Source organism: Microchirus variegatus (genome assembly GCF_963457635.1).
Source record: "Microchirus variegatus genome assembly, chromosome: 10".
NCBI lineage: Eukaryota > Metazoa > Chordata > Actinopteri > Pleuronectiformes > Soleidae > Microchirus > Microchirus variegatus.
Window position 1 is genome coordinate 13070720 of NC_139811.1, and position 24882 is coordinate 13095601.

At 41.2% G+C, this 24882-nt stretch overlaps 1 protein-coding gene across 1 annotated transcript; it reads right to left on the reverse strand.

Moving 5' to 3' along the window:
* Positions 1-16739: 16739 nt before the first annotated feature.
* On the reverse strand, positions 16740-23520 carry LOC310932470 (adhesion G protein-coupled receptor E3-like; the record flags this gene model as incomplete). The annotated part of the gene is made up of 20 exons (XM_083895796.1): positions 16740-16787; positions 16949-17017; positions 17150-17309; positions 17722-17813; positions 17902-17968; positions 18073-18314; positions 19303-19506; positions 19594-19767; positions 19895-20070; positions 20157-20270; positions 20358-20520; positions 21128-21157; positions 21273-21353; positions 21503-21540; positions 21648-21794; positions 21906-22052; positions 22164-22307; positions 22815-22958; positions 23274-23402; positions 23505-23520. The coding sequence occupies 20 exons, from the start codon at positions 23518-23520 to the stop codon at positions 16740-16742; spliced, it is 2385 nt and encodes a 794-aa protein (XP_083751922.1).
* Between the last annotated feature and the right edge of the window lie 1362 nt (positions 23521-24882).

A 24882-nucleotide genomic window follows, 5' to 3' on the forward strand; every position in this document is an offset into this window, starting at 1 on the left:
TAAATTACTCAGGGAGTCCACGGGGTCTTAAAAAGTATTAAAAAGCCTTAATCGCGATTTCATGAGGTACAAAATTTTGTCCATAGAATTTGACTGCAAAACGTATGTATGAATGCATTTATTTTCCTCCCCTCGTTTGTTAAAAACAACAATGCGCAGGCATGCTCGCCCTGCAAGATTGGCTCGGGCCTGTGCATCTTGCGACAGCGAACACGCTAAATTTTATTTATTTCAAACTAAAACTGTGTTGTAAGTTAAATATCTGTTGCTGATTACAGCTTGAAGTGGCCATAAGGTCTTAAAATATTTTGAGATGGTCTTGAAAAAGTCTTCAAAAGGTATTGAAATTAACTTCAGGATTCCTGCATATACCCTGGTACCTTATTAAATGAAGAAGAAAGAACAAAAAAACATTGTAGTTGTACATGAACACCAGATGTGTTAAATTTGAGTTTTTGTCTCAAAGTGCAAGAACAGGCATTTTTCTGACTCTCTCTTCTCTCTTCACCGGTTTCCTGTAACAGTGTGAGTGAAATTACCGTAATAACCATGCACATATTTCAGCTACTCAGATTTCAGAAACCGTTTTTTTCCCGATAGCACAAACTGTCGTGTAATTACGGTAATGCAAAGAGCGATTGTGCCAACATGTCGTCTGCGATACTCTTGGTGTTAAAGGGTTAAACCGGTAAAATGGGGCATTGGTAAGATTTGGCTGTTGTTTTTGGTTTATGTTGCTTTTTTTGTAAATAATAAACATGTTACATGGTTTGTACATGTAAATGAATACATACATAAATTAATGTTCATTTAGTCATAACTACTGATGCCTTAATGCAATGTACCTCCACATATTCCAGCACACACACACACACACACACACACACACACACAGAGACAGAGAAACTGTCGTCTTGTGAAACTGCAGATGTAGAGTGGATGACAGCTAAAATATTTAGACCCAGATCTTAGCAAAGGAAAAGATGGATGAAGTGAGGGAAAGAGAGCGAGACTCAAATAGATGGAAAAGCGTGTGTGTGTGTGAGTGATAACTGAGTACGAGAGGGACAGCGATGAGTGTGTAGCACAGATGCCACATTAATCTGGGGACGTTCAGAAAAAACAAGGCATTATTCCAAAATCCACTTTGTATGTGTGTTCAAGTATGATTGTGTTGTTGTATTTCTACGTGTGTGTGTGTGTGTGTGTGTGTGTGTGTGTGTGTGTGTGTGTGTGTGTGTGTGTGTGTGTGTGTGTGTGTGTGTGTGTGTGTGTGTGTGTGTGTGTGTGTGTGTGTGTGTGTGTGTGTGTGCGTGCGTGTGCGTGCGTGCGTTGTATACAGGGAAATATGTAACCATTCATCTAATGTGAATGTAACATGCCAGAGGCTGCAATTCATGAAGAAATGCCACGACATTCTTTTTCACTCACTCTTTGTGCCAAGTATTAATCGTCCTGCAACAATGACAGAAAGCTTTCTCCATCACACTCGTCCTCCAGCACGTTCTGTCTCTGCCACACACATTTTTTTTTCCTCTTCATGAGATATCACATTCAAACAGTGAAGGAGTTTCTACGGGGTATGGGGTTGGCACATGCAAAAAAAAAAAAAACGATGGCAGATGGTGGACTTATACTTAACACACACATGCACATACTAAAGCCTCACTAAACAGATGCATCGTCAAAGTGAGAAAAATGAGCACAACATGGGCTCAAATCATACATCTCATGAATCACAATCATGATCCAAATGAAATACACAGCAACCACCATTCAAGAAATATTACCATTCAGTTATTGTCTCTATTTCAAAACAGCTGCAGCTGCTTTAGCCGAACTTTAACTTTACAGATATTTATACATTTGCTTTGTTTTGGTTTAAGTGGTTAAGAGTTTAACATTTTAGATCACGCTGCACTAAAAACCTAAAAACATGAGTAAATCCACTCGGCATTATAGGATAGCTCACTGCAGTAAGCATCTGAAAATAGCACCCCTAACAGAAACAGCTGCATATTGTATGAGTCATGCCAAGCCTCTTCTTACTCAGGAGATTATTAAATCCGAAAACGCTCGACTTCATTGTGAATAGAATTTGTTTTTCCCTGCTTTTGAGCATCATCAGAGCACAACGTCAAAGCTATGTTGTCGTGCAATGCTGTGTACTGCACACATTTTAAATGGCTCTATGAGATGGATCTTAAGCAGAAGTGTTTCTATGTGCAATGTGAATAACTATTTTCAGTACCTGGATTATCTGGCGTGTCCCCTCTCTAGAAAGCGATAAGTATAGTATCTTTAGTAGCAAAGCCATTAAATGTAATATGACATTGCATCGGGGAAAAAAAACATGCAACAATATAAATTGTTTTAAATGTCAAATTAATCTACTGCATTCACACACCAGCCGTCCCTCTGTGCTAGATGCACTTCAGCCTCAGTTCACACATGCACTTCTTTCTGCTACTGAAAGGAGCCGTGGATGTCAAAGTTCTCACACACGTCGCCACGTTCTTGCAAACAGAAATGTATCACTGCGCCCTCATCTCTCTTCTCGACTGGTTCTGCACATCAAACATGTTTTCACACAGTATCACACACAGGTCTATAGCGCTGCTTTGTCACTCCCAAGTACAGTCAAAAAACACAGAAGTGAGAATAAACCGGATAATTAAGCGGAACATAAAAGACTGCTTTTTACGTCTTTTTTTAATGACCATAAATAATATTCCTGACTTTACCTTCGACAGATGGAAGAACAGAAAGAAGATCAGACGTCTGACGAGAGTGGGGTTGGGATTTGAGATCAGGATATCCCTGTTGCTGTGGGCACACTGAACACTGCTGCCTCAGGGATTAGCTGTAGGTAACTCGCTTTAGTCAAGTCGAAGATGAAAAAGGGATGACAACAGCGAAGCCAATGACTTAAAGGTCCCATATTATGCTAAATCAACTTTTTAATCATTTAAAGCCTTATATTTGGGACTCTGGAGGTCATATCAGTCAGCAAAGTGTGAAAAAAGATGACTCAGTCATGTTTTTGTGGTCCTCCTCAGTCTAAGTACAGGAGATAAAACACGCGATGTTGACTTCCGTCACAATGCGCTAAATTCCTGGAATTGTTGTCTTGCGGAGCTCCGCTTTGTCCGTAAAATACGTGAGAGTCCTGGCGAGGGCAAAGGTATCCAAAAACCTGAAGTCCGCAAAAGGTTCTATTCTTTGCTCCACAGTGCAACACAGAGTTCTACACAAACTTCCAGCCTCAGAGGATTTATCTGTCCAGTGGATACATGTTATATATAACAGCAATGTGCCTGCTAGAGCCTGCAATTGATCACTTTTCCAAATGCTAACTGCTGTTAGCTCCCAGTAGCCTCTGTGGCCGATGTCATTTCCTGTCCCTTAAGTTTCATTTTACTTTTTTTTTTTAAGGTGGACCTAAAGAGACACTACTAAACCTGTTCATTACGACACCAGGGAACTACTTTAACTCAGAGAAATAGGGTATAATAAGAGTCTTTTAAAGCTAGCCCCAGCCATTTTCAGTATCTGAAGAGCTGAGGTTACTTTACTCCTTCTACTCTCTGCATTCCATTCACATCTCACCCGACAATTTTAGTTAAACAGCAGTTCTCCCAATCAACGCTCTCACACACTCCACAGAAGTACGACTAAAGCTTAGTTCCCACTGAACGAACACACTGAATTCCTTCTAAAGTCAGCTAGATTTTCCAGTCGCTGACAGAGTTTGATTGGAATTGAGATGTTTCACAACACGTCACACACATTTCCGGCCTGCTGGACATCTTACTGGAGTCTGCAACAACTCGAGCCAACAAATCACAAACCAGTAGCCTGGAACAGGACGACAGCACCATTCCACAAGAGAGAAGAAGGGAGGAGAAAGAGCAATACAATACAGTTTGGAGAGTAGATACTGTATACTAGTCTGGGACATCGTGTGAACTTCAATTTCAATCTTCCAATCACAATTCAGTAAGTGTTCTGGTGTGAACGGCACAGCCATCCTACGACAGTCATACACCACGATTCAAATTAATGAAACCTGTCTTTGCTGCTGTTGTTTCTTTAACTCCTCGGAAACCTTGTCAGCAAATCACTGTCTACTATGCCTCTCAGTGTCTTGCCCAAGGGGAACTCCTACATGTGCCCGGCAGTGAGGGAGTGACGGTTGTTGTGAAACACGACTCTCGTTATCGATTGCACAGACCACTGCAACAGCTGGTACGCTGACAGCGAGCAGCATGCTGTGGCCAAAGATGTGATGTGGAGGAGTAAGCAAGTGTGCGTGTCTCCCAAGGGTTACACCTCACAGCATCTTTGGATTATCCTGCGTGATGGATGCAGAAATCTATCTGAAGGCGAGGCTGGCAAAGGGGCGGCCAGAGGAGCAGGTGGGAAGGGCTAAACATCCAAAAAACTGTCAGTTGAGGACCAGAGACATGACAGTCCTGATTATTTTGGAGTTTAAATTTGCACAGGTACCAGATACAGCAGCCCTGCAATAATGGGGGATTTCCAATTTGCCTAATCCCCAAATCTGCATGTTTTGGGGCTGTAGGAGAAAACCCACATACATCTGACCAGGGTTTAAAAAGGCAACTTAGACAACAGTCCCCATCTAAAAACAAAACGAGTTTGGGAATCTTGATTCTTGAGATAGTGCACAATAATCTAATAGAAAGCATTTGTCTTTTAACAGTTGGACATTAAGTGTAATGCAAAACTTGTCCTGAGTAGCTAACAAAATTACAGGTAACTGACAGGCAAACGCAAAGAGCATCACAAAGAAGGCTTTAGAAATCTCTGCCTGTTGCTGACATGTTAAAATTAACCAAATAGGTTCAAGGTTTATTATACAAATTGTTGTAAATGAACTCTAAGCTCTCCAGTTTTTGCTGTGTTTCTTTTTAAAATTGTCTGTATTTTATGTCCTGATTTTAACTCCTGGTTGAGTCCAAGGTCATTTTCTGTTTAACTAAATAAATAAATAAAGTTAAGTGGAACATAACCTTAACAATTATCAGGCTTTATTCACTTATGTAAACCTCCTACCCACTCGGACTCAGAGATCAAGTCTATCATGACCACTTGTGGCTGCAGGGGCCGCTGTTGCGGAACACATTCACATTGTGTTCCCTTAAGGTTGCACTTGGACATGGAAAGCATGGAGTTTCTCATGGCAACAGCACAAAAAAAAGTCAGTTGCTTAGAGGATTCAGCGCCTGAGAGATAGTGAGAGCGATAACAGAATCACTCAGTCACACAGTCACCCTTCTTGCCACCTGTTTTATTTTACACTATTGGATTTTTTTTTTTGTAGATACATTGACTCGCAATATAAGAGAGAGTGCAGACAGGGCGGAGCGGGTGGAGACGAGGTGTCAGGGGTGATGTGTGACAGAGGGATCACAGCAAATGTGAAAAGGAAGTTCGACAAGACGGTAGTGAGAGGTTGGAGATTTTGGGAGTGAGCAGGATGGACAGGATTAGAATTGAGCATATGTGAGGGACAGTTCAGGTTGAATGGTTTGGAGATGAAGTAAGAGAGTGAAGGTTGGGATGGTTTGGTCAAGTGCAGAGGAGGTGATGTAGGTAATGATGTGGAGGTAAGATATTGGATAGTGCGTGTTGAACATGAAGCATGCTGGGCAAGAGGAAAAGAGGAAGACCACAGAGGAGGTTCCTGGATGTTGTGAAGGAGGACATGTGGACAGCAGGTGTAACAGAAGAGGACAAGATCGACAAAGGGAGAAGCCGAAAGAAGAAGAATATCTGTGAGTTGCGCAATATGTCCAGCACGTGTGTAAATGTGAGTTTGTAAGTAATCAGTGACAAAACATCTTCAAAAACAGCATCTTCCTCATCTTTACGGGCTGTGGAAGTTTTGCACCGCCACATTTAGCCACATCAATACTCCATTATAACCATTATCAAAGTCCAAGGTCAATTAATTAGAGTCAGCAAGGTGAAAATGTCTCTGCCTCTCACCGAACTAAGGTTCAAGCTAATTGTAATAATAGCTTTCATTATTAAATATTCAATAAAGCCCCCGCTCATCTGGCCCTCGCTTGTCCTCAGAAATTCCCATTAACTCCAGCTGTGGAGAGAGACTGATACAGGTTATCCAGCTGCCACACCCTAAATGTTGTAGGATTTGTTCTGTTATTTTTGGTGCTATTAACTATCATATCTGTCCCAATATTTATCTTTAGGGTTTGCCTTGTTTAATTGTTTTCATGTTTTTTTGCAAGTAATCCTGTCCTCCAGTGCTGCTGCTGCTGCTGTTATCTCTGTATTCTTCTTTTATTCCAAGCACAAAGTAAAATCCACATATCAGTTTGCATGACTTGAATTCCACACAAGAGACAAAAGCGGGAAGAAGATTGCACTTCAGGTATCTTCAAGTTTAGCATCCATCACCTCTTGAGAGCGACCCCAACCGGCAGTGGTATGGATTCCCTGAATTATGGCAAACATAGTTCAACGCTATTCTGATAAAGTGAAGATTAGATATAGCAACAAGGCAGTGAGTTTGGTATGTGGGTGGTCATTACTCAGGACTCCCAGACCTGCCGTCCCCACTGATTTCCTCTCCCCATTTTTCCTGGTACACCACTGAGCTGTGATTGCAATTGATTAGAGACTGCTCATCGTTCGTCAAAGGGGCAACATCAGGAATCATCGACATCAGGGGGAAATGGATTTAGGGAGATAAGTAGAATAAGATAAATGAATGCAGCCGGTGGAGTGAGGAGGGTGAAAAGCATGTGGAAACCTAAGGTGTCGTTGTGGAAGAAGGCAAATGAAATGCAACACACGTGTATTCCATCACGTGTTTCTCTTGTACTCCAGGGGGGTGTGGTCGCTGATTGATGGGGCCAGGCTTAGGTTATGGATGGTTAAGGCACTGCAGGTTTTAGTAAGTGACACGACTGAAAGCAAATTTACAACACAGTGTATGACGAAATCGATAACACGCTGATATACCCCACTGTCATTCTGAAGGTGCAGCACTTATTAACTATTGATCAGGCTCTGCCTAAAGAAACAGTGGCGTCTTCTCACCGTCATATTAGTTTAGGATCAGCGTTAACTGACTGTAGCTGGTTTCAAATGACTGGCATTTGCTGCATTTGATATTATACTTCCACGCAAATTGTTTTATTTCTAGTGCAGATAATTCAAATCAATACAACTCTGAAGCTTCAAGTACCAAAGAACAGTTTCCACTCTTCAGATATGTACTGTTATTCTCTGATCGTCTCAGTGAAGGCAAACAAAAGTGCTGCCAGTGTTTAGATCGTGTTTACGCACACGCTGATCGCCGATCACATCTTTGAACCGTTCGATCTCCCCCTTACAGCCCACAGACAGACAGACAGACAGACAGACCCCGTTTACGCTTGGTCAGCACAATGCGCTGTCCATGGTGCTGAAGGATGAAACGCTGCACTATAGTGTCCACGGCGATCCGCGGTTCTTAACAGACACGATGTTGCTCATCCACACACACACACACACACACACACACACACAGAGGAAGAGAAATTATACACATGCTGCCGATTCACATACAACCAACAATTTACAGTGACAGGTTGGTTAAAAAAAAAAAAAAAAAACGTTGCTACGTGTTATCACGTGCACGCCAGTCACAAATGTGTGGGCGAAGGAATCTGTGTGGTCCATTGGTCAGTAGTCGGACACTGTTGCTGCTGGCAATAAATCTCTACATCTCTACATATCTACCTATATCTATCCATCTATGATATGTACGCACAACACAAGCGAAGCTCTCATTGCAGGAAGTGTGGTCAATCAACACTGCTTGGACGCTGGGCCATTCACGCTCAAAATCACAAGCAAAGAGAACACACACACACACACACACACACACACACACATCACCCGCTTTATCCCCCTGCGTGAGTCCTCCCTCAATATTAAATCCCTTCTCTCACATCTGTCCATGGCGCGTTCACTCTGCCCGTTCACCCTGTCACCGCATAACGCAGGCAGAAACACAACACACTGACTTCATGTGACACTTTAAATGTGTATAAATCAACAGCAACAAATGTGAAGCGGGGAGGAGGGGGGGGGGGTAGATTAACGCCTGTTATTAATTAATATGTTTTTGCAAAGCCATTGTTCAGTAGCACACATCACACCAGTCGCAGTGGAGACCAACCCCGCAGCAACAACAACAACAAAAAAAACAAGGTTTCATGCTGCCCTCACATATCCGACCATATGGGCTTCTGTTGCACCAGGAACTCAGCCCGACAGAGTATGTAGTGCAGGTGCATGCCCGCTCTGCCATATGGCTCACATCCATCCATCCATCCATCCATTCATCCGCATTTACTGTTCACCATAATACCATAACAGTGCATTAAACAACAAAGACGGACATGACACATGGAGGGAAAAAATAGGTGGATTTTTAATACGGTACCTTCTCGGGTTTCCCTCCCAAATTCTGCGTCTGTTGGCTGTGGCAAAGAAGATTTCTTTTTCCTTTTTTTCTCCCCCCATCCACGGCAAACGTCGCAGGCTCAGCAGCAGCAAGGCGGGAGATGATGAGAGAGAGAGAGAGAGAGAGAGAGAGAGAGAGAGAGAGAGAGAGAGAGAGAGAGAGAGAGAGAGAGAGAGTGAGAGACGGAGAGAGAGAGAGACAGAGAGAGAGAGAGCGGTGAAAAAAATGCATAGACCTCTACATAGAGAAAATAGTTTAGCTGCAGTCATCTCATCGTCTGCCCCTACAGATTCTCTTTCAGTGCGATTAATGCCCACAGTGCAGCACTGATATCATCATGAATCACATTTTTTAAATGTGGATGCTCACTGTCATATCAATCATACTTATCAAATATTGTCACAAAATATGAAATTTGGCTACAACATCTGCATTCAGTATAATTCACAGAATATCCTTTTTTTATTATTATTCATTTATTTTTGAATACTGGAATTTACATTTCCAGACTCTCAATGGACAAAAAAAAAGTATTAACTCCTAGTGTCCAATCTCTCTCTCCCTCTAGATGCCTTCACCTTGTCTTTCATTAGCAGGTCACCCACCTCCTACAATGTGACTCATGTACTGGAACACCTGCTTCACCAAAGCACTTGTCTTAAATTGTAGAGCCTGTTGTGTCCAGTGTTGGACTCTACAGAAGATGGATGAGGCACAAATGGCATGCGCTTCTGTAAATGACAATATTACAGGAACTAAGTTGTGGAGAACTCCATGACTCCATACCTGATACAGTAAACTTCTTCTTCTTCGTCCAGAAAGCATCTGCCAGAATCAATGGAAAGTCCTGAAATTGGGGAAACCTGCCAGGGAAAAACGATCCATCTCTCTCAATCCTGGTCCTCGGGGGAAACACTGCCTTCCTGCATGTTTTAGATGTTCCTCTGCTCCAACACATCTGACTCAGATCAGCTCATCATGAAGCTCTGCCACAGCTGTTCATTTGAATCAGGTGTGTTGGAGCAGGGCGGCATCTAAAACATGCAGGGCCGTGTTTCCCCCGGAGGGTTGGGAAACACTGATCTATCACATTGTATAGTACAGAAATGTGTATCGTTTAGTAGCACAGTAAACATACAGGGTCATGTGGAAAGTTACACACTACAGTTTTCAAACATATTCGAAACAGAGACTCAGACAAACTTTAAAAATCACAATCAAATTGATTTTGTCCATGTCCATGGGCAAGTATATGAGGAAGAGATAGAAGAAAACAGGAGTTTACTTTATGATAGGAACAATAATAACCTGAGGTGTTTATTTTTTTTTATTTTTTTTTTGTAAACCAGTGTTGCTGATCCACGTGCACATCTTAGTGTCAAATATTGAAAGTATACATGTTGTGATCAGTGCATCTACTGCATTTCGTTTTTGCCTTCCACTTTGTTTGTTATGCTGGGTTCACACAAAAACAGCTTATTTTGTCTGTGAGAGGAGACAGAGGTAACGGGCATTTCTTGCACTCTATATCTTGTGGAAACATCTGCAGAGAAGAAACCGCCATCCGGAAGCCGGACACAACTTGGGGAGTTTTGCCGTTTACTTTGAGGGGCTCCGTACGGATGAGAACCGCTTCCGGTACTGGAAATCCTGGCCTTGGTACGAGCAGCTACCCTGATGATGTGCTGTTCGTCATGCAAAAGTAGAGAGAGAGTGCAACTTACGTTGTTTATCTTCCATTTTACCATAGACTTTATATGTAAACTTGCAGTTGTGAACACAGTATTAGTCTACCCTTGTGTCACTGGTACACGTTTTTATCACCTTCTTGTCTAATAAATGCAAGGCACCTTGTCTCAGAGCCCTCCCCTCTTTTATAAATGCCCTCTGCCCCTCACTCCCCCTCCCTCACTCAGCTCTCAGCCCACATTTTGGCTTCTTCCCCTTTTCTTTATCAGGCAAAGTTAACTTCATAAAAGGCTGTTTAGTTTGATTATTTGCTCAAAAATGCACGCAAAAAAAAACAACACAAATTCTCTGTTACAATGGTGAACCATGAACGATTACATCATTGTGGTATTTCAGGCTCATGAGGTCTAGTTCTATTGTCAGCCCCACCTACCTTGTGAAGAAGAGCAAGATATGGAATATGGTTTGTGAAGCAAACTCAAAAGCTTTGGCTCTGATGATGTTTTCGTGCATGTGTGGGCAACACTGAGGCTGATTCTGCCTGTTTTACATGAAGGAATATGTTGAGGGTGTGATCATACTCAATTAACACCTCCCCACCTCCTCCTCCACCACCACCACCACCACCTCATTCCTCACTCACCGTTTTATCTCCTCGTCTTTCTCACAAACGCAAGCACATCCAGACACATGCAAACACACATGTTTATTACATTTCACCGTCTCTCAAGATCGGTCCTTCTTCTCCATGAGCTGCAACAGACTGCTACTCATTAATATTTTCTCATTATCGGGGTCTGCATATTCAGTAAAGGCACAATGTTGAGTTGTGGCATGATGTTTAACCAATCTGTTATAGTTGTGTGACGAGCGACGCCCCCACACACAACATTAGGCTACATTACGTGATGTATATTATGAGCAACAATGAACAAGTTGACCAGAGCGCTGTCTTGCAGCAGAACCGCGTTACTATATTTTGCATCATCTGTAAGATACTAATCCACAAAGCAAACGCACAACTCTGCCTTCAGAAGAGTAAACTAAAGAAACGAGTTAGTACAAGAACAGAAGAAGGAGGGAGAGACTCGGTTTCCTGACTCTTTTTTCTTAAAGCTGCGATGTGTAACTTTTGGTATTATTCCACCCCACCTGTCAAGCAAAACTACCAGGCACGTTGTTTTCCATTACTACCCTCCTCAACGTGGAGTAGGGTCATCATAGTGATAATTTTCGCCTTTGCACATCTGATCTACTTAATTGTTTGAAGATAACACGAGCTGTATGCTCAAACTGAGGTGAGGGGAACATGAGACACGATTATTGAGGTGGTTGGACTGGAGTCATGTGACTTGACTCGAGTTTGACTTAAGTCGCAAATTAGAGGATTTGTGGAAAATGTACATTTTTAAAAAATTAAATTTTGACGAGTTCAAGTTACAACTTGTTTTTGAAACACAGAAAACATTGCGTGTCTGCTTTTGCAGATTTGCGTACAGACCTGGCAACCAAGCGACACCAACACCACGACGGAAAGTTTCATAGGGAATTTCAAATCCCACAAGGGAAGGTAAGACAGGAAGTCAGTTGGTTGCTATTTTGATCTAAGGCTAGTTAATGTAGGCCTAAGTATTTACTTAATTTTTTTTTTTTTTTTTCATTTTATTGACGTGAATTATGTCTTTTTTATATAAACAAAATAAAAAATAAAACTCTAGCATATTTAAATGCAGAATATCAGGAAAATAGTCTTCATCTTGATTTAAAGCAGGGACTCGACTTGATTTGCTTGATTCTTACAAGAATGACTTTGGACTTGCTTGAGACTAGACGGTTAAGACTTGTGACTTGCATAATATGTGTGACTTTCTCCCATCTGTGGCAGTTTGGCGATGCAATGTTTTGGTTGAAAATCACTCTGGTCACAAAATCAATATCTTGATTATCTACCTACCAAACAAAACGTCTTTCTCGCCAATATTACAGATACTGGTCAGAGAAGAGTAAAGTGACAGTTCGTTGTCAGGCTCTGACAAAATGCCAGGTTTTAAGGCTTGTGCTTGTTCTCTAAAGAGTCCATTCTGGCTCACACAGCGGTCCATTCATAGATCCAGTTTCTCCAAGTTTGGGGGTTACAACTCCTCGTGTTCCTATCACCTCTGGGCCTACAGTTGCTTTTACTCCCCACTACACTTTTTTGGTAACTTCTCGTCTTCCTTCTTCTCGATGTTGCTGTCACTTGGGATTTCCACATCTATCACTGCTGCTCTCTTCTGCTGCTTATCAACTACCACTATGTCCGGTTGGTTATCACCAGTTAGTCTGTCTGGAACCCTGGAAACACCTTTTCAACTCCATCTGCTCGCGCTTGTCCTCCACTGAAACCATTTCCTTGTGCAGCGCCGTTGTTTTTGGACCATTTGTGGGTCAAGGTCTGGGTTCCAAACGATTATTCCTATTTTTAAGTGTTAAAACTGCTGAGCTGTAGCCTCGTCTCCTGTGAAACTATTATACTTTGCTGCAAACCAAACAATTAATGCTTCTTCTTATTATTATTATTCTTGTGTGTGTGTGTGTGTTGTCTCATACGTATCATATCAACATGTCTGCCATAGTAGCAGAAACAAAACGCACCACCTGAAGGAGGAGAGGGATCGCAGTAGGGCTGAACAATTAACCCAAAATTTTATCACACAATATTTTTTAAAGCAAAAATATCTGTCAAAGTATCATTTTAAATTAGTTAGTGTCGCGACCTGCACACATCTTGTTCTGCAGACTGAAGAGAACGTCTTTGTTGCTCGCAGATCTGCACAGATATCAGACAGTTATCATATGGTTTTCCAATGAAAATGAGGATAAAAATGACCGTTCCCTCTGATATCGCGAGTCGTATCGCAACCTCCTGTCAAAATAATGGCAATCAGTTATTTCTTCAGCCCTAGTTGGCAGTGGTGTGAGACCGAGCAAGATGTCTGCCAAGCAGCAGACACACGTCATAATATGTGTGGTGGTATAATGAGGTCATTTTATAGAGAGGATGAGAGGGAAAAAAAAGATATTTTTCAAGTCCGTCCAAAGAACTTCTTGTGCCTAAACCTAACTCTAGGTTAAAAAATAATAATAATTAAGGAATAATAAATAAAACATTTAATTAATACAAAGAAAAATGAATAATCTCAGTCACCATGGTGCATGTCTGCCCATGAATGACACCTGCTTTCTCTGCTAAACACGGGGTTTTGTGCGCCGATTCTGTACAAACAGGACAGTGTTTCACACATTACATCATCCCACTGATATCCACCCAACTCTGCTGCTTTTTCCTTTTACATTTTGTCGCATGGGGGCTGGTGTGAACCATAAGCCTCTACAGTATAGGCAGTGAAGACAATGAAGATCATTAGGCCTTTCTTATAAATAGAGTCTCAGTCAAGTTTCTTTGAGGATAATTATAATAACATACGTGAAAAGACTGCTCTGAAATCTCGACACATGCAGGGAACAGAAAGTAAGTGTGGAGTTATTCTAGGACTGTATACCACGAATTGGAACAATGATTATGGATATTTAATGGTGTCTCTGCATATCTTGTTTCCTCTTTGGTGATAGTGGTTGGGTAAAAATAAAGGCTTGGCCATGACTGTAAAGCGTTCTCTTAGTCTTCCACTTGAGAAAAGTTTAAAGTCGGCCCAGCGGCTGACTCACCTCCAGCTCTGGTCCTCTTTACCTTTTTTGACACCTTTGTCCAACGTCCACACGATTTGACAAACTCTGACGCGTACCCATCATATTCCGTTCAGAGCGTGGGACTGTTTACCAGACGTGGCACCTCAGCTGTCTGGCCTCACGACTTAAGCGCTGCAAGTGTGTTTCCATGGCAACCAAGTATAGTATTGAGGAGAGGAGCAAAGAGAGGCAGAGTCACTGGAGCTAACAAATGATCACTGTTTTCCTGTGTGTGTGTGTTATTTCATTCGCAGCCAGCTGTATCTTAGACACCGGCAGGACTTTGTTAGACTATGATTCATTCATTAATATCTGTGTTGTTTATACAATGTGTCATGATCCACAGAAACTATTGGATATTAGACTTAATTTTTTTTATTTTTTTTTTTTTTTTTTTTTAATGGGGGTAATGTTTCTGGGGATGCAAAACCATTTTTCTTTGCAAAATGCAGCTTTTAGCTGCCATGTAACGTATATAGTTGTGATATGATGGTCGGCGTGTGATGCAGCATTTAAGGATGACAAAGGATGACAAAGCTGATTTGTACATTTCTCAGTTGTGGTACAATTCTGTGTGTAAACCTGTAAGAATTATTATTAAACTGAATCAGCATTTGAGATTTTCGATTAAGAGTTGGGGCCAGTGTCGCACAGTTGGGATGCAATTAAGACTAAAACAGGCAGAGTTCCATCAATAAGCAAGCGTTTGAATGGACCAATCTCTTTTACATTCACACCATATACACGTTTGCATTACTTTTAATAGCAACAATAGCAAAAGCACAATTTCAGACAGAGGGTCAAGATAAATGATTCTCTCACCTCCAGATGCAAACCAGAAGAAATCTGAGGAACATTTGAGCCCAAACCAAACAAATGTGGCCTTTTGCTACCACCTACTGGCAAATAGTGGTAACTGCAACAACACCACACAGATTTGTATAGCATTTGGAATTTGACTCCCAAATGAACGCATGGTTGTTCAGTTGTTGCTGGATTGCATTACTACTGGTTACTTATTTGCAAACCAAATGCAAAATTAGCTTTCAATGAAAAATGTCCTCATACAGTTTTCTGAAGAAAACAGCAGTGGGATTGCTGCCTTCTGCCTCATAAGCTTCAGCCAGCCTGACAGGCTGCTTTGAACCGGTATGAATGAGAATTTGAAATGATGAGTCCAAGTTCCTAATTCAATGTCTGAATGTTTGGAAAGAATGTGAAAATATGTGCAAAATTAAGGATTTCTAGGAACAACAGAAAAACAGTATTAACACGACTTTTGCAGAGGAATAAGAAGATAAAGCACAACATGATACTGATTCCCACAGAAACAATGGTCACTGCACCAGTGGCTAACCATGTGCATTGTCCCTTTAAGAGCAACAGTGTGTGACAAGCTGACGTGCTGCAACATGCTTGTGTTGTGTCATCTGCACTGAATGTTGCTTTTTAACCGCTGTGACTATCAATCCACTGGTAAAACACTGGTTTGATTCATCACGGCCTTCACCATATTTTAGTGACACTCTCATTTAAACACTGTGTCACACGTACAGTATATTTACATACAGTCCTTATCTTAGATTAGGTTTTGTTTGGATACAGTCAAAAATGAAAAATGGTGGACTTTTGTGTTTTTGTCCAAAAGTGGGTGAGGTCAGTTTATTTTACACACCATGGAGAAACTGGATGGTTCTCCTCTTACTCAGAGAGTCGCAGTTCAAATTAAGTCACTGTGTGCCAGTAGTTTATGCATGTATATGTATATGTACACTACCGTTCAAAGGTTTGGGGTCACTTTTTTCAATGAATATAACATTAAATTCAGATACACTCTATACATTGTCAATGTGGTAAACGATTATTCTCGCTGCAAACGTCTGGTTTTTAACTGAATATGTATATAGGTAGTGTATATATGTATAGATATACATATATATAAACTGAATTATTGTGAGACATGATGTAAGTTACAGAGAAAACACAGGTTTTGCCTTCCCTTCAGATTTGTCTAGTAAAACCTGAGTGCCTCAGCTCTCATGCAAACACAAATACAAATGGAGCAAAAAAGAAACAAACTGAGATTTGAATGTTTTTACCTTGCAGAGAGGGTTTACAGTTCACAAACTGAGGGCGGTTTATCACCGAGTGTTGTTGACGACAGCTCCCAAAACCAAGCAAATGAGTTACAGCAGCATTTGAACAAGTGTCACAATGGGACTCGAGATTCAGCGTGTGCTACATTTGTACACTGGAAGCAGTTTATCACAAGCTGCACTGTTACAATTAAGCATAAAAATAGACTAATGGCAGTAATCGTGACTGTTTTGTTGTATCCAACTACACAAAATCAACACTACTTATTTGAGCACATTAGCACGACTCATCTGACTTTCAGTGTGAAAATGGCCAGCGGCTACAACCATAAGACAAAGACGATTTCTTTGTTCAAACACACATCAACAAAACATAGATACAGTTATCGTTGTTTCTTTTCTTTACAGCCTCGTTCTTAAGTCCAGATTATTTATTCAGAGCATGCATCCATCATTAATTCATCCGTAATCTTGGTCTTTGGTTGATCGCCATCACGGTCAGTGTTTGATATCCTAGTTTTTGTATTGGAAAGTCCTAAAGGCCATAACATTACATGAAAATAAAGTCTCTAGATATAATGAAAAACGACTGCAATAACAGTTATCATAGGTTTTACGTGACATTTTCACACATATTCGGACATAATGGGATGGAAGAAGAGGTTTGCATTCCTCTTTGTCTTGGAGACACAAGCTTTATTCCATCACCATTCATTTGTCTAGTCGTCAGCCTTGTCCATGTCCTCAGAGATCGACGGAACATCTTTCTGTGGAAATACAGAAATGTTTTTTTATGCCACGTCATATTTGAACTTTCTATGTAACTCACATGTTACGTGTAATTAACATCTATGTAATTCACATTTGCAGGAACTCCATAATATAATATAATATATAATATCATTGCTGATTCCTTATTAAAACTTACCACAGATCCTCCTTCTGGTCTAGGCTTATTAAAGGAACATGTCAGCAATTTGATGTATTCCTCTCTAACCTATAGAAAAATACAATGAAATACAAAAAAGAATTAAATGACTGTAACTGTCAGCAGTAGTTGGCTACGACTTGAAAGACAGCAGACTGAACTAAACAAACAAACAGTGAGTGATGGTCAGAATGAATCTACCTCCTTATTGAGCACACAGTGAACAATGAAGAGGAAGGTGCCTTGCTGGGAGTTCAGCAGTATGAAAAGGACCTGAAAGAAAAGATTACTCTGGTACAGGCCCAGAATCCAGGTACAGCCCAAAATGACAAACTGGGCCAAGATCTTGAACACAATCAACCTGCAAACAAAACAAATACAAAATTGGTTTGGGGGGTTTTGTCCTTTCTTAATGGGAAGTAATAAAAAAAAACTGTATATGCACAGTCCAAAAACATGCAGATTTGGGGCTTAGGTTAATTGGACACGCTAAATTAACCATAGGTGTGAGTGAGAGTGAATGGTTGTTTTCTGGGATGTACGCTGCCTTTCGCCCCTGTGTTGGCAGGCATTGGCTCCAGTGACCCACAAACCCTCATGTAGAGGATGAAGCGGTAAAAGATGGATGAATGTATTTGTGATATAATACATTTTTATAAATCTCTTTTACTCAATTCTCTACTCTCGCTCACTGTCCACAGTTTATTTAAGCATCTATTCCAGTCATGGCACTTCAAAATAACTCGCCAACGGAGATTTAAACTCATACTCACCTTGTGTCTTTGGACTGAGACACATCACTCTTCATGTTGGCCAAAGTGGGTCTCAGACTCCATAAAGTAGCAAAGAACAAGATGCAGTTAAGCTAATGGAGGACACACATTGAGAATGAGTTTGGATGTGACCCAATAACCCTGCATGCAGCAGCTTATATTATACATTGATAGACTCACTCCAAGGACGGCAATCACTGGTCCTGTTAAAGCCCAATTAAAGTTGCGTGTGTGTGACAGCCAGCACCTGTAATTTAGACATAACACACCTTTATACAGCCTTGCGCAGCTGACAATCTGTTATGAAACATAATAACAGCCACACAATAAATCCATTTGTGTATCACTCACACATCTGCTGCAGTGGCACCATATCCATCCGAATACACCAGCGCAGAAACACCCACGATCACAAATGGCACACCATAGCCAATCAGGTAGAGGAGCGGTTTGGGGAGGCCATCTCTCTGGATCACCTGCACCTTGGAGAGTCGTCGAACCAGCAGGTAGAGCTGGAACGCTTCCAGAAGCATCCACACAAAACTTGCGACGACTAAAAAGTGAAGAAGCCCAGCCATAACAATGCAGGCCAGCTGTGGAAACAAGTGAGAGGAATCCGGGAACTTCAGCTTCAGCAGAGACATTTCACGTTTTCATGAAGAAAATGTGTATCTACATCTGCTGCTATGGGAGAATGAAAAATATTGTGTTAATTTCACTACAGAAGAGACTAAATGACATCTGAAGTTGGGCGGTCAGTTGGCCCAAATCGGCCAAACTATTCCAATTATGGCGGCAAAAAGTCCAATATTGTGAATCTCCTGGCTATTCGTCACTGATTGGACAGAATATAAATGTAAAAGCACTGTTATTTGACACCATTTTGGCCGCAGGTTGAATACATACTGTGTACAAACACAGAGTTGGTTTAGCTACAGCTACAATAGAACTAGAATTACAATGAGTACGTTAATTTTACTTACAAATCGTGAAGATGTACACTGAAGTCAAAATGGCTGACTACCTATTTAGTCGAGGTCATTGTCTCAATGGAATTTTTCGTTCGTCTTGGGCCGAGCCACGTTCCCACCAAGTTTTGTGAAATTTAGCGAAACTAAATTTTGGCCTTCTCCATCCCCGTTTCAGCCAGTTTTAAGTATTTCATAATTTTCATAAACGTTTAAGGGTTCAAACATGGAAAATAATCATTCTTACAAGAAAAACAGGTCCCCGCACCACAGTGTGAGTGGTTTGGCCCTAATTAGTTGTTTTGCAATTACGTTTAACTCTGTGTCCATATGACAAACCAGTAGTGAACACACAGAAGCCGAGCCCAATTGAAGACTTTTTTTTAACTTGAAATATTATTCCTACATATTTTACTGATGTCTATTATATGGGATGTTTGGATTTTGTTTGGGAGAATAGGTTTGGGGACTGCCTCTTTGATGGATTCACACTAAAATTGAAAGATGCTCTTAAGTTCAAGCCCCAATCCCGTGTCTGCTGATCATAAAACAAACAAAACCACAAGTACAGTCATCAGTTTCTTGCCAGGAAAGCAATGTGCGCCTACTGTACCTGCTGATCAACATATCTGTCATTCCATAGCAGCAGTAGATGACTCAAGGCGAGGTTGATACAGAGGTGGAGACGGGCTGTGTTGTTGATCTTGGGGTTCCAGCTACACAACAGGAACGTGAGGATGGCCAGTCCAAAGAAAAACAGTCCAATAATAACACAAACGCGGCCCAGCCAGTCTAAGAAAGGGTCACTTGGTGGAGGCTGAAAAGACACAATGTGTACGCGTCATCATATTTTATCCACCTGACGCCGGGTGTGGATGGCAAAACACCATCTGCAATACTGTACCTCCCCAATCTGCAGGATGAGGGCAAATGTGGAAAGATGGGAGCAGCTGCACACTGTGTAGTTTTCGTTAGTAAATGCAACTGAACAGCCATCGACTGACCAGCGCAGTGTGTTTTCCTCGTCCGAACTTCCCTCCCAGTAAACACAGGTCACCAAACCAGGTTCACTTATTGCTCGCTGAATGAACCCAGAGAAAGAGACATTTTTATTTGAGATGATGTTTTTAAAAAAAAATCACAGCCATGTCTCACCTTCAAAAGTGTTTATCTCAAAGTGTAGTGATGGACACGTTGCGTAGTACCTTCTTGTGATGGATGGTGAAATTGACCAGCCGCGTGAGGTTGGTGTGGTTCGACAAGGGCAAAAAAGCATTGATGACATCTGAGTACATCTCTGTCCTGTTTTCTGTGGTGAAGTATTGATGACTGAGCAGACTCTCCATCCCGTTTAATGTAAAGAAGGCAGCGGAGGCAGAATCTGTGAAATGCACACACTGAGGCGTTTATCAACCCCTCGAAAATGCCACGTTATTTATGAAGGTTCTTCATTTTTGCTTTTCTCACTATTGTTGTCATTGGCGAGACTTTCCAGGTCGATCTGCATGGTGTTCCCATTTGCTGAGAGGAGGGAGCTGTCTTGATTGCTGTCTCCAGGTCCAAGAGTCTGCAGCATTAAATCTAACGCACAATCGTCGTGTTATTGTAACAGCTCGATATGACATTCAACAAGTATGCATGCAATCGAGTAAGACAAATGAATCGTACCCACTGTCGGACTCCTCACGAGCGTCTCGTTTGATTTCTGTCCCGGTACCACCATCGCTGTCACTAAGCGAGCCGAGAGGTCCAGAATCAAACTGCCGATCTTAGCGTTACCTGCACTACTCACTGTTTTAGACTTGGCACGTGGTCCGACACCTGACACTTCCTTTAACAGACAAAATGTTTGTGATAAATAGCTAAGCTGGACGTTGATGATGAAGAAGAGGATGATGCATAGAATATGAGGTAAATATTAGGGGCTTTAATATAGGCAAGATTAACACGATAAATCATTTAACGCAGTTTTTAGCGCAAGTTTGTTCACAAAGCCAGAAATGATCCACGCGAGAGAGCTGAGTGATTGTTGGGCGGAAGTTTTCATTTTAACAAGCTGAGTCAACGGAACCATCAATAAACTCCCAACCCAACTACCTGGGTGTCATGGCACAATTCATTGACAATGACTGGAAATTGTTGTTGACCTGGGAAGAGGAATTCCTCAACATCGCCAACGAGTGGAAAGTAAGTGGCAAAACGAACCGCTCTAGGCACCGATAGTGCCCGTAATATGCTGGCAGCTGCCCAGGGACTTCTGTTTGGACACCTACCCTACGTGGCTGACTATGCTCTCACTCTCTCGCTCTCGGGAACTTGGGAATGCTGCCTACAAGACTAAGGACTCTGAAACGGCGCTGGAACACTATGAGGCATTCAATATATTATAATACACAGCTTCCAAAGGCTGCACAAATACAGTGATGCACAATAGATACCATCGATGCTGAGAAGCCGTTGGCCACAGTCTGCAGAGAAAGAGAGACATGAATGTGAAAAACAACTAGTTCTATACACTTGCTTCACAAGTCAAGCCATGTCACTAATAACAGCACTGCTCACTGCTCGTTGCTCGTCACTTACTGCTGGTGGTAACATTATGTCTTTATTCTCTGTCAGTTCGTCCCCCATTTTGTCAAGGAATTTTTTCTCTTTTGTCTGTCCCTGCAGCGAACACAACACACACATACACAGGCTGTACCAAACATGATAAGCAGGTGTAGAGTTTGTGTGCAGTATTGACATGATACGAACATGATCTGTGAAACATCTTTTTCGGACATTATGATGTCCATATGGTCAGTTATATTTACCTCTGTGATGTTCATTTCATCTAGAACTAACTGTAAATCTGACGAGTCAACGGGGAAGAAAAATAAAACAGTGAGCACGACCACGGCATCATGAGATCGTCCATATGTCGTTTTCATGCTGCGACAAAATGCGACCAAAGCTTACTTTTACAATATGAAACATTCATTTGCCACAGAATTCCTGTTGATGGGTAGTATCCATCTGAACAAGAACAAAAGAATGACCCTGGTGAATTAGTACACACTGTTTGGTCACCACATATGTCTGGTGTCTCACTGCACTCATCTATATCTGTGGAGAAAAGAAAATGTGTAAACATGAAAACAAATAGGATAATAATCATATTAATAATAGTCGTAATAAATCACATGTCACAATAGTCTATAGGGAAAACTCACGCACCTATGCACGGGTTTGTTACGCTGGCTATTTCTTCTGCGCTGGTCAGTCGATAACCAGAGTGGCAGGTACAGAAATAAGATCCAATTGTGTTTGAGCAGTTGGCATTCGGACCACAGATCCCAGCCTGTTCTAAACACTCATCAACATCTGTCACAAAGGAAACAATAAAACAGACCGTGTTATGATCAAGGTGATGTTGGCTGTGTTACTTTGCTGTGATAAAAAATCTTTTATCCGGAAACCATTTTGTGCAAATACCAATGCAGATGTTGGACTTGCTGGGCTCCTCTTGTCGTATTGTTGATGCATAACCCGATTCACAGGAGCAGCTATAAACGCCAGGTTTGTTCGCGCAAATGGATTTGGGGCCACAGATTTTGCGGTCGAGACATTCGTCAATATCTGAGGGAGGAGTTTGACAAAAATGACATGAATTAAATAACAACTGGTTCAACATTAACTCAGTCGGAACCTCCACTTTGCATTGGATTATCATTGTAAAATGACTCATTAATCCATGTAGAGCTGACAAAACAAAATCAGCCTGAAATGAATCATTTTTGAAAGAATCTGAACGGGATACTTGCGTTCCTGCATTCCGAACAACTTACAAACACAATTCATTAGTTAATATCATCTTAAATAAAACAATTCCCAAATGAATGTGCTTTATAATATGATCATCTTCAACACCACAGACCTTGGCAAATAGGCGTTGCATTAGCGACAACTTGGTAGCCAGAATTGCATGTGCAGTAAAAGCTTCCTAGGTTGTTGGTACACTCCCCATCATTTCCACAGATATTTGTAAGACATTCGTCAGTATCTGTGAAGAAAAAAAATCAGCCACCATATACCAAGAGGAGAATACACTGATTTAACAGTGACAGTGTGGAAAAAAAAGTGTACCTATGCATGGGTTGGTGCTTCCAGGTGATAATTCCAGATCTGTAGCTTGGTATCCATTCACACAGGAACAGCTGAATGTTCCAACTTCGTTGGTACAAGTGGAGGATGGACCACAAATGTCTGCAGTCAGACATTCATCAATGTCTGCCAACACATGGGAGTTTAGGATTCAATTCAGTTCAATTTTATTTGTACATCGCTCGATCACAACATACATTATCTCATGGCACTGGACATAGGCAGCATTATAGAGAGCAGAGAAAGAACTATACTGATATCAACTTTAACTACAGCATAATAAGAGTCATGGTGATGATATGATATGAATGATAATAATAATAGCCTTGAAACAGGATCTGGATCCTGCAACCTGCAAGATGAGGATGCGCAGTACACGTTTAGACAAGAAAATGGTCTAATGGGTTAATGGGTTTAACGGTTTCAATCAAAAGCACTTACCAACACAGCCATACGACTCTGCGGTGGGTTTGTGGTCCGAAGGGATTTCATAACCAGATACACAACGACAGCCCCCATCAGAACAGTTACCAAGTGGGCCACAGGAGTCTGCGGTACACTGAGAATGATCTAAAACAAGGTAACACAAGCATATCCACATCATGTTTGAAGAAGTTCTCACTGCAGCGGTGTATATAAAGCAAACGATGCCAATGAGTAATCATTTCTTACAGGTTACAAAAGCCATACTGCCCAGTGCGTGATAGTCCAGTTTGTATATGTAGAATCCTCCAGGACAGAGGATCACACTTATTCCAATAGTGCTAATGCAGCTTAAGCCATAACTCGATACAGTCCCAGTTGTTGTTACATTTATTGTTGTTGGATATGCGCTGGAAAGATAAATTGGGTATACGGTGCCACCCATAGGGCCAGAAGAGCAGGATGTAATGACTTTGTCTCCACCAAACCCAGTGAAGCGAGTCCAACTCCCAATAAGAGGCGAATCCTCGTTTGGGTAACCAGAGATGGAGGATGACGTGAAATATTTGTTGCGCCATGTGTCAGTCACGTTATTATACGTGTCACAAGAACCTACAGGAAACAGCATAACCTGAATGAGTGCTTCATAATGACAAAATGAATGTTATTTCAGCAAACTTGTGTCACGATTACAATAATTCATACCACGAGCAAAACCACAATGAGTGAGGATGAGGAGGGAACCTGTGAAGAAGAAAGACAAAGAAGAGCCAGTGTTAGTACAAACTGGTGTCATTTGTTCCAGAAAGTATGTCAACACACTGATGCTTTGGTGATTTTGTTTGTCTTAATTACTTCGGTGTATGCCTGTCTGTCTTTTGCCACTGAGGAAATTTAGTTTGATGTGGGCATTTCACTAATCGTTTAAAAAAGACAGGTTTAAGGATTATTGCACATATTACTTAAAGATGATGAATAATAAGAACGAAGAAAGTAAATAAAAAAAAAAAAATACTGCGCTTCAAAGTAAAGTAGATTGGTTTGGTTGAAATAAAATGCATCCATTATTTTTCCACATGATACAATATTAATTTATATCTGGTAGAAGCATCAGTGTGTTTATCCCAGTCTGTGTCAGGATCATTTTAAATTATCCTTTTGGAATTACAAGCATTTTGGAAGTAATCTACTGCACATTAGTCTAATAATTACGGTCAGGTGGTCTTTATCTTTAATGCCAACCAATACATTTTCAACAAACACAATTCGTATTGTTCTTGTCCATGATCAATGCTGCGTTCAAAACATCAAGAGTCAAAACGTGTGACTTAAATAAATGCCAGATAAAATTTAATGACGTTACTTTACTTTATCCTGCTACTTGATAGCTTGTGAATGAACTTACCCCAGATAAGTGTGAAGACACAGGAGTTCATCGTGACAAGTCCCTCTCTGCCAAGCATCAATGAGCCACTGTGGAAGCTCCCTGTATGTAGATTTTAAAAATTTGCACCACAGCCAAAAGATGTTTTGACAATGTTTGGTACCAATGCAAAAAAGAAATGCAAATTCACACATTGTCAAGACGTGGAGGAAAGGGGAGGGGGGGGTTGGGGTGCTGTGAGAG